This window comes from Siniperca chuatsi, linkage group LG24 (assembly GCF_020085105.1).
Source record: "Siniperca chuatsi isolate FFG_IHB_CAS linkage group LG24, ASM2008510v1, whole genome shotgun sequence".
NCBI lineage: Eukaryota > Metazoa > Chordata > Actinopteri > Centrarchiformes > Sinipercidae > Siniperca > Siniperca chuatsi.
In genome coordinates this window covers 446,724-456,845 of record NC_058065.1, presented here as the reverse complement: position 1 = coordinate 456,845, position 10,122 = coordinate 446,724, and the positions used below count along the sequence as shown (strand labels likewise).

The following is a 10,122-nucleotide window of genomic DNA, read 5'->3' as shown; positions in this document are numbered from 1 at the left end:
CTACACTGTAAAAAAACAGCACTGTAAACAACACTTTAATATTATTAACTACACTGTAAAAAACAACACTGCGCTGTGCAAACATGAAACTGAGCGACACTGTAAAAGAATGTGACTGTGAAACAATGAACAAACCTATAAAAACGAGTCAGCTGTTCAGATGTGTAAATAATCCTGTTCCTTCAGAGCATTTTACTGTTAAAGGCTTCAGATTCGAGCTTTGTATGTTAGTTTAAACTCGCAGCAGCTCGTCACGTCAGTGTAGCTTCACCTGTCTGCCTGCAGGCGGCGCTGCGGCCCAACACGTCCACCGGCTGCTGCCTTCAGGGCCATCGCAAAACGTCCGACAACAGGCTTTTTGGAAATCCGGGCTTTCTGGGCTGTTCTTACCCACAATCCTCTGCCCAGCTCAATGTGAGCTGCAGTAACACCGCGTGAGGTGGACTCAGGTGTTTTCACCTGTGTCACCTGATCTCTTTCTGCGGTGGGCGTGTCCACTCTGAGCCTGACCGGCGGCTCCGTCACTCTCCTGTCAGGTGAGTTATATTTTAATAAGTTCACCTGTAGCGTTGTTTGCTGTAAATCATGAGGATGTTTTCCACGTGTGAAATGATAAATTCACAAAAGATGCTCTTTTGGTAAAATTATTATAACTTTTATATTATAATTATGAGTTTATGTAGATAAACACAATGTTTTTATTTCACATGTAAACGCCAGTAAAGTCCCTTTGAAGTGAACTGACATCCTGTCCTCGCTGCAGAGTAGAAGTATGACCTCATCCATTTCCAGTCATCAATATGAATTCAATCAATCACACAGAATCAATGTGTTTCCAGTTTGTCAACATTTATTGGTTTAATTTACAGACAGTGAAGCTGACTTCATTCAGTTAAAGAGCAAAGCAGCAGATTTTCATCTCAACTCGCAGGAAAGTTTCAGAAGCACTTTATTTTGACAGGTCTGTGGTTAAAGGTGCAGTTTCCTGTAAAAAAAAAACTTTGTAATTTGGGAATAAAGTGGTTTCTGTGGTTTAATTGACAAGAAAACATACAATTAATAAAGTTATATAACATTTCTCAGAAGTAAATGAATATTTATGTGGGTTTAAATAAGTCAGATTTTATTTAAATGAGTTTAATTTTAGAAAAATGTCCCTTCTTCTTCTCAGAGACATGAAACTCTCATCGAGTCGTTCAGCGCGACTCTCACGTCCAGAGGAGATCATCAGAAACCAGCTGAGACGCCAGAGAAGAAACCTGCAGAAGCTGCCTGAGAATCCTGCTGTTTCTAAGTTTCCTTCAGTCTCACAGTGATCCAGAGACAGCTGTCTGTCCGTCCACGGGTCCACTGCAGACAGGAGCTGCTGACTGCTGGTTCGGCTGCTCTGACGGGACAGTCTGACAGCTGTCTGTCCGTCCACGGGTCCACTGCAGACAGGAGCTGCTGACTGCTGGTTCGGCTGCTCTGACGGGACAGTCTGACTGCATGTGGACACATACAGGCTGAAACAACAAGCTGTGGCTCACACTGTAACTCAGTCAATTTTCTGACATTATGAAAGGCGGAGTCAGCGATTCTAATCCAAACCACGTCTTTTTGTCAAATTCAGCTAAAACCTCCTCGCGGTGCGCTAGCTGTGCGTTCAGTGTGAGCGCTGAAAGAAACTCTGGCTCTGTGAACGGGAAACACACAGAGGCTCGGACACACAACGCTGTTCAGCCATGATCTGTGCGTCAGGTGACGTTAAACGACTCTCTAGTTTAAGATCTGCTGCTGTTGTGATGCTAGCTGTAGCAGCAGGAGAGTTGTGAGCGTCGCTGTCTGGAGCTGCTGTGCTGCTCTGGGAAACCGTCTCGTCCTCTCTGGCTGTTAGCTTCGCAGCAGCTACTGTAGCGACAGTTTGCTAACCCTCAACCTAGCTAAGCTAACCCTCAACCGAGATAAGCTAACCCACAACCGAGCTAAGCTAACCCACAGCCGAGCTAAGCTAACCCTCAACCGAGCTAAGCTAACCCACAGCCGAGCTAAGCTAACCCTCAGCCGAGCTAAGCTAACCCACAGCCGAGCTAAGCTAACCCTCAACCGAGCTAAGCTAACCCACAGCCGAGCTAAGCTAACCCACAACCGAGCTAAGCTAACCCACAGCCGAGCTAAGCTAACCCTCAACCGAGCTAAGCTAAACCTCAACCGAGCTAAGCTAACCCACAGCCGAGCTAAGCTAACCCACAGCCGAGCTAAGCTAACCCACAACCGAGCTAAGCGAACCCTCAGCCGAGCTAAGCTAACCCTCAGCCGAGCTAAGCTAACCCACAGCCGAGCTAAGCTAACCCTCAGCCGAGCTAAGCTAACCCTCAGCCGAGCTAACGTCGGCTACAGTGCTCGCTGTGTCGCTGTTCGCTCTGGATCGTGGTCTTGGATTCCTCCAGAATCGCAGACTCCACCTTTAAGTTCCTGAACCTCCGCAGCGCTGAAACTCTGTTCGTAAACGCAAATTTAAAGTGAGACGAGCTGCTGAAAATCACAACATGAGAGTTTCTCTTTCTAACGAGCTCGCACCGATCTTTCAGGAAACTACAGAGAATTATTAATAAACTACCTGTAAAACAACGTGTTAATAAGGTTTCACGTCTTTAAAAGCAAACAAAGTGAAACGTGACAGAGCGAGAAAACTGTGACCTTAAATGTTCAAACTCTTCAGATGTGGCGAAATATAAATATCGATAACATGACAGAAGCTTTTAACGTTCGATCAATCAGCTGCTTAAACTGTTGAGACAAATGTCCGCGTCGTATGATACTGCTGATGTGTTCGGCGAGGTGCGCCGCCGGCGGCGGGCGTTAGAGAAGCTGAGCTGTTATAGCGGCCGCACGTTCGCGGCCGCAGGGGGCGCTACAGAGCAGCGACCCCTCCGCGCTTCACTGGATGCACCACCACATGACGGCCGCCGAGGCCAGCAGACCAATCACGGAGCTCGCTGCAGAGGAGGGGGCGGAGTTGCACAGGTCAGAGTTGCAGCACTTGAAGGTAAAACTGGAAACCTGGAAATGATCGATACAGTTATTGATCAGTGATCAGGTGGAACAACACGTCAACAATCAGCGGTACTTCCTGGTTGGACTTTATTATATTTATTGTTTTTATTGATCGCTGGACTTTCCTGGATCTGTTATTATTGACTTTAAACCAAACTGACCCAGTCCAGCGTCACATGACAGGTGAGTGTTGCACCTGTACAGACTCTGACCCAGGTGAGTCATTTCACTTCACAAACATGAAGTTTTATTTATTATTTATCCACTTCCACGACGATCAGGTTATTTGTGTTTACAGGAATCGATCTCTGTGAGAGACTTGCTCGTCCACATCTTTTAATCTGAATGTTTTTTATGAAAGGAACTTTGTGTTTGTGCAGACGAGCTTTTGGATCCAGCACAGCTTGATAAGGGGGGCCTGCTGGGATCGGACTGGCCTGCTGGGATCGGACTGGGCCAGCAGCTCAATGCTCAGCGGCCCACAGTTTCCTCTGAGGCTCTTCACGGGTGAAACGGCCTCCCTGGATTGTAATGGCAGATAAATGGCCGACTGTGTTGAAGGTGTTGGTCTGCTGAAGGGGGGCGGCTGAAGCCGATATCCTCTGATTAGTAGCTCTCGGGGAAACTAATCAGAGACCAGAGACCAGAGACCAAACAGACTTCACGGAGAGTTCGGGACTCTGAGGGGAACTCAGACCAACAGTCAGAGTTTTCCACTGTTGGGAAAAATATCAGCTGCAGGTGAAAAACAAGCCGACAAAACACAGATGGATCTAACAGGAGCTGGATCACCTGAGTCCAGGTGGATCACCTGAGTCCAGGTGGATCACCTGAGTCCAGGTGGATCACCTGAGTCCCCTGTGGACACTTCACCAGATTATAACTGCAGTTTGGTGTGGTGAAGGACTTCAAACAGGTGAGTCAAACACACCTCTGCTGTCTGTGCTCGCAGCTGTGGTTGTGCTGGTTTGTACTGGTTTGTACTGGTTTGTGCTGGTTGTACTGGCTGTACTGGTTTGTGCTGGCTGTACTGGTTTGTACTGGCTGTGCTGGTTGTACTGGCTGTACTGGTTTGTGCTGGCTGTACTGGTTTGTACTGGCTGTGCTGGTTGTACTGGCTGTACTGGTTTGTGCTGGCTGTATTGGTTTGTACTGGCTGTGCTGGCTGTACTGGTTTGTACTGGTTTTGAAGCTATTATGCTGCTAAATCTCTGTATTAATTCACAGTGTGTGTATTCATTAGCATTGTTATTAATGGTATTAAGCTAATGTAGCAGTTGAGCTAGTTTATTGCATGTGCTTTCCTGTTAATGTATAAAGTGATTCATGTGAATAATCGAACTGGTGAACTGGTTTTGGGCACGTTTCCTCCTGGTGGTTTGGTTTCTGTTAGCTCATGCATGCTATCATGCTATTTAGCTGATCACTAGAGAGACCAGAGAATCAAACTTTGGTGTACGATTGTTCGTATCATAAAGTAATCTAAAGCTAAACTGCTTATTGCTAATTTGGTTAGCTTATTGCTAACTTTGTTAGCTCATTGCTAACTTTGTTAGCTTGAAGAGAGAAGACGAGGCCTGGTTAGCATGAAAGCAACATGCGTTGCTCTACATAGTTTAGGTACATTTTAGTTGCAGAATATTTCTTTTGCATATGTGTCCATATTACAGTAATTGTACTTATGGAGTTACAGCTCAGGTGAGAAGGGTTCAGGTGAGAAGGGCTCAGGTGAGAAGGGTTCAGGTGAGAAGGGCTCAGGTGAGAAGGGTTCAGGTGAGAAGGGCTCAGGTGAGAAGGGCTCAGGTGAGAAGGGCTTTGTTAGCATTCAGGGGAACTGCAACATGCTGGTTGCATAGCTAAAGGAGTACAGTAGAGCAGGGCGGGGCGTTACCTGGGGGAACATCTGGGCCAGTCGGCCGTACTCGCAGTCTGAATACTTCAGACACTGACGGTAAGTCATTCCACCTGTGGGACAAACAGGAGAACAGTGTCGCAATATAGATTCACTGAAGCTCAGACTGAGTTAAAAGCTAATGGACTGATCTGGTTCCTTCAGGATCCTGGAGGATCGAACATGGATCTGAGGAGATGGAAGCTGTGGGCAGAAAGTGTTGGGCAGCCAAATCAATCATCTAGGGAGTTTTGACCAACCAGAATCCAGTACAGGTACAGGTACAGGTGTAGAGATACCTCTCTCGTTGAGTGTGAGACAGGCGTCGTCATAGCTACAGTCTCGTTGTTTGGAGCAGCTGCCTGTGTAGTCCTTACAGCTGTAACAGCGAATGGCTGATCCTGAAATACAGAACACAGTTCATGTTAAAGTGCCAGCAGATTTTGAGTCCTGGACTACTTCAGTTTATGGGTCTCAGGTTACGTCCAGGACTGGAGCGTCCACCGTACGGGAGTCGGTCCGGGATGCTACCAGGGTTTAGGCTAATGTTAGCGGCGGCATACTGTTTGAAAATAGGAACAAAAAACACATGAATCTACTCTTCCAAACCAGGTTAGAATTAAACAGTCTGATCTTTTCATCAAGATACTGGACTTTAAGACCAGGATCTGCAAAACAAGATCAATGCTGTTTCGTTAGTTCCCCGTCGTCTACAACTGGTGAGGATGACGACTGTTCACATGTTAGGTTTAGCCTTTACTGTTTATTTGTGTCGTTACACAGGGCTGAGCTAGTGTTGTATCCAGATCCCTCGGGTCCAGAGGAATCCAGATCCTTCGGGTCCAGAGGAATCCAGATCCTTCGGGTCCAGAGGAATCCAGATCCTTCGGGTCCAGAAGAATCCAGATCCTTCTTGTACAGAGGAATCCAGATCCTTCGGGTCCAGAGGAATCCAGATCCTTCGGGTCCAGAGGAATCCAGATCCTTCTTGTCCAGAGGAATCCAGATCCTTCTTGTACAGAGGAATCCAGATCCTTCTTGTACAGAGGAATCCAGATCCTTCGGGTCCAGAGGAATCCAGATCCTTCGGGTCCAGAGGAATCCAGATCCTTCTTGTACAGAGGAATCCAGATCCTTCTTGTACAGAGGAATCCAGATCTTTCGGGTCCAGAGGAATCCAGATCCTTCTTGTACAGAGGAATCCAGATCCTTCAGGTCCAGAGGAATCCAGATCCTTCGGGTCCAGAAGAATCCAGATCCTTCGGGTACAGAGGAATCCAGATCCTTCTTGTACAGAGGAATCCAGATCCTTCTTGTACAGAGGAATCCAGATCCTTCTTGTACAGAGGAATCCAGATCCTTCGGGTCCAGAGGAATCCAGATCCTTCGGGTCCAGAGGAATCCAGATCCTTCGGGTACAGAGGAATCCAGATCCTTCGGGTCCAGAGGAATCCAGATCCTTTGGGTCCAGAACACTAAAAATAATTCAGTCTTAACTGGTTCTTAATCCGGTCCGGACTAGTAGAAACACTAATTTACAGATACCATGCCACACATTCTACTAAACCCGGACTAAAGTCCTGGACCGTGTGCTTGTAAGGACTGTTACTAACTGGGGACCACAGTAAACCGCAGCAGCCCAGACCACATCCTCTGACCGAGACGTCGACTCAACGCGACTCTAAAACCGTTTACACAAAACCTGAACATGAAGGATTTAATGAACCTGATGAAGTGGCAACATTAATACTTTATTTCTTTCCCCGTGTGTCACGAAGTTTCAAGTCCGAACCTTTTGCTTTTAATCTGTTTAAAGTTCAGATATCACACAGTGATTCAGTGGAAACCAGAAGATTAGTTTAACTGCTGTCTGTCTCTCATAATTATCTAAAATGATAATAAGTACCTGTTAAGCCGGGAGCCAGCCCGAGTCTCGGTCTGTGTGATACAGGCAGCGACGGTGCACAAGCCCACTGTCGCTGTGTACGAGTTCTCGGATACAGGTTTTCTTATCAGAAAGCAACCAAAGGGTTTTAAATAATGTTTGTTTCTCCTGTTTTTGTTGTTCAAAGAGTATTAACCGTCAAAACTAAAAGCATTCAATTGTTTTTTGATGTTATTATTTTTCGATGCGACCAAAAGCTACATAAGTTTTAAAAGGTGAAATCCAAACGTACCGAGTCCCATCAGAGCGGAGCAGATCAGCAGACAGATCCCCAGGGAGCGCTTCATTTTCACCTCAGCACAGCTCACACGCTCATCTGGAGTCCACAGCAGCACGTTCATTCATGTGGAGACAAAGACATTCGACAAATGTTTCGCTGGCAAACTAAAGCGTCTTTCAGTAAAGAAACAACTTCAGAGCGCTCACCCAGCAGCAGCAGCCTCCACTGCAGTCCTCGTTACTGAGAAGAGAAGAGGCGAGTGGCGGCTCTGACGCTGACCGACAGCTGAGTGGAGCGCTGAGGCCACGCCCACTGGGAGGAGCCTGCACCTGCGTACCTGCCGTCATCATCCGGTTAATGGTTTTCATTGTTTCCACTTACATTTTCATGACAGTCTGAATGTGAGAGGACTGTGAACATGAGATCAGACTGTGATTATATACAGTCAGGGGTGTCAGGGCTTACAGCAGGATCAGGATTCCTCTGGACCTGAAGATTCCTGACTCCTCTGGACCTTGTGGTGGTTTTGAGTCTCTTCTGTTCCTCTGTACCTGAATCTCGAACCCCTCGAGAACCCCTGAAGCGTCTCAGCAGCAGCTGGACTGTGATGAACGTGCTTCATCGTTCATGCTCCCCTCAGGATGAACTGTAATAACTCTGCTGATCCTCTGACTTTCCATCTAGCGCCACCATCAGGTCGACATGTTAACGTGTCCGACACTTTGGTTTCTGAGCAAACACCTGCAGAGCTGCTGACGCTCCCATCAGCCTCAGCTGCTCTCTGTGTTCACTGCTGACCAGCTAATGTTAGCATGCTAACACGCTAAGCTAAGGTGGTGAACACTATACCTGCTGAACATCAGCATGTTAGCATGCTGCTGTTAGCATGTTAGCATGCTGCTGTTAGCATGTAGCTCAGAATACAGTCTGGCAGAGCTGCAGACGGTTAGTCTGGTCAGAAGTTGACTGAAAAGCAGAAGCTGAAGAGCGTCACCGCCCCTCGCTGATGTGATGATGGGAGCATGAGAGGCTCTGTGTTTCAGCGTTTATCTCACAGCAGAAGAAGAAACGCTTCAGTGTTTCGTCCTCGAACGAGTCGGAGCACAAAGAGAGCTCAGAGACGGAGACAATCGGCCGCAGTGTAACTCAAACAAAGAGCAGAGGCGGTCGGCAGCCAGCACGAGCAGGACTACAGAGAGCGTTCACAGCTCGGACACAGCGGCTGCAGCAAAACACTCGCCGTTTGTTTTCCATCATCAGGCCACTCGCATTAAACATTCCCTCCAATCAGCTGATCGGCCTCTCGGCCGGCGTCGGCTGGAGAAGTATGAAGAGGATCGTCGTCATCATCTAAAGCAGAAATACTGGAAGCTCGAACTGGAAACTGTAATTGAGACATAAAACAGTTTTATACATTTAACAGTAAACATGGAAACATCCTCCTGCCAAAGATGCTGCATCCTGAGGTCAAAGGCCATCGAGCAGAGATCAGTGAAGCTGCCGACTGAGGCTTTGACTGTTATCAACTTGAAATCTTCACAAATAAACAAGTTAAATCAGTGTAGAAAGAAATCCAACTGAAGGTTGTTGATACGGCACCTGTCCTGCAGAGCCGGTCCGGACCGGACTCCGTTACTCACAGAGTCCGGTCCAGTCAGGTGACCCGTGTTTACTCACAGAGTCCGGTCCGGACCGGTGACCCGTGTTTACTCACAGAGACCGGTCCGGACCGGTGACCCGTGTTTACTCACAGAGACCGGTCCGGACCGGTGACCCGTGTTTACTCACAGAGTCCGGTCCAGTCAGGTGACCCGTGTTTACTCACAGAGACCGGTCCGGACAGGTGACCCGTGTTTACTCACAGAGTCCGGTCCGGACTGGTGACGACCGGACTCCGTTACTCACAGAGTCCGGTCCAGTCAGGTGACCCGTGTTTACTCACAGAGTCCGGTCCGACGGTGACCCGTGTTTACTCACAGAGTCCGGTCCAGTCAGGTGACCCGTGTTTACTCAGAGACCGGTCCGGACCGGACTCCGTTACTCACAGAGTCCGGTCCAGTCAGGTGACCCGTGTTTACTCACAGAGTCCGGTCCAGTCAGGTGACCCGTGTTTACTCACAGAGACCGGTCGGACCGGGTGACCCGTGTTTACTCACAGAGTCCGGTCCGGACCGGTGACCCGTGTTTACTCACAGAGACCGGTCCAGTCAGGTGACCCGTGTTTACTCACAGAGTCCGTCCGGACCGGTGACCCGTGTTTACTCACAGAGTCCGGTCCAGTCAGGTGACCCGTGTTTACTCACAGAGACCGGTCCGGACCGGTGACCCGTGTTTACTCACAGAGTCCGGTCCGGACCGGTGACCCGTGTTTACTCACAGAGACCGGTCCAGTCAGGTGACCGTGTTTACTCACAGAGTCCGGTCCGACCGGTGACCCGTGTTTACTCACAGAGTCCGGTCCAGTCAGGTGACCCGTGTTTACTCACAGAGTCCGGTCCGGACCGGTGACCCGTGTTTACTCACAGAGTCCGGTCCAGTCAGGTGACCGTGTTTACTCACAGAGACCGGTCCGGACCGACTCCGTTACTCACAGAGTCCGGTCCAGTCAGGTGACCCGTGTTTACTCACAGAGACCGGTCCGGACGGTGACCCGTGTTTACTCACAGAGTCCGGTCCGGACCGGTGACCCGTGTTTACTCACAGAGACCGGTCCAGTCAGGTGACCCGTGTTTACTCACAGAGTCCGGTCCGGACCGGTGACCCGTGTTTACTCACAGAGTCCGGTCCGGACCGGTGACCCGTGTTTACTCACAGAGTCCGGTCCAGTCAGGTGACCCGTGTTTACTCACAGAGACCGGTCCGGACCGGACTCCGTTACTCACAGAGACCGGTCCGGACAGGTGACCCGTGTTTACTCACAGAGTCCGGTCGGACGGTGACGACACCGGACTCCGTTACTCCAGAGAGTCCGGTCCGGACCGGTGACCCGTGTTTACTCACAGAGTCCGGTCCAGTCAGGTGACCCGTGTT

The 10,122-nt window shown here is 49.0% G+C and overlaps 2 protein-coding genes across 1 annotated transcript; one reads left to right on the top strand and one right to left on the bottom strand.

Annotated features, from left to right (window-relative positions):
* LOC122871907 (NLR family CARD domain-containing protein 3-like) overlaps positions 1-10,122 on the top strand; it is a 752,187-nt gene that overhangs the window by 476,309 nt on the left and 265,756 nt on the right.
* Positions 2,136-7,749, bottom strand: LOC122871997 (CD59 glycoprotein-like). The gene is made up of 5 exons (XM_044187659.1): positions 7,299-7,749; positions 7,105-7,188; positions 5,227-5,328; positions 4,928-5,001; positions 2,136-3,042 (listed from the first exon to the last, which is right to left on the bottom strand). Exons 2-5 carry the CDS (start codon positions 7,157-7,159, stop codon positions 2,920-2,922), a joined length of 354 nt encoding a protein of 117 aa, XP_044043594.1. The 5' UTR covers positions 7,160-7,188; positions 7,299-7,749; the 3' UTR covers positions 2,136-2,919.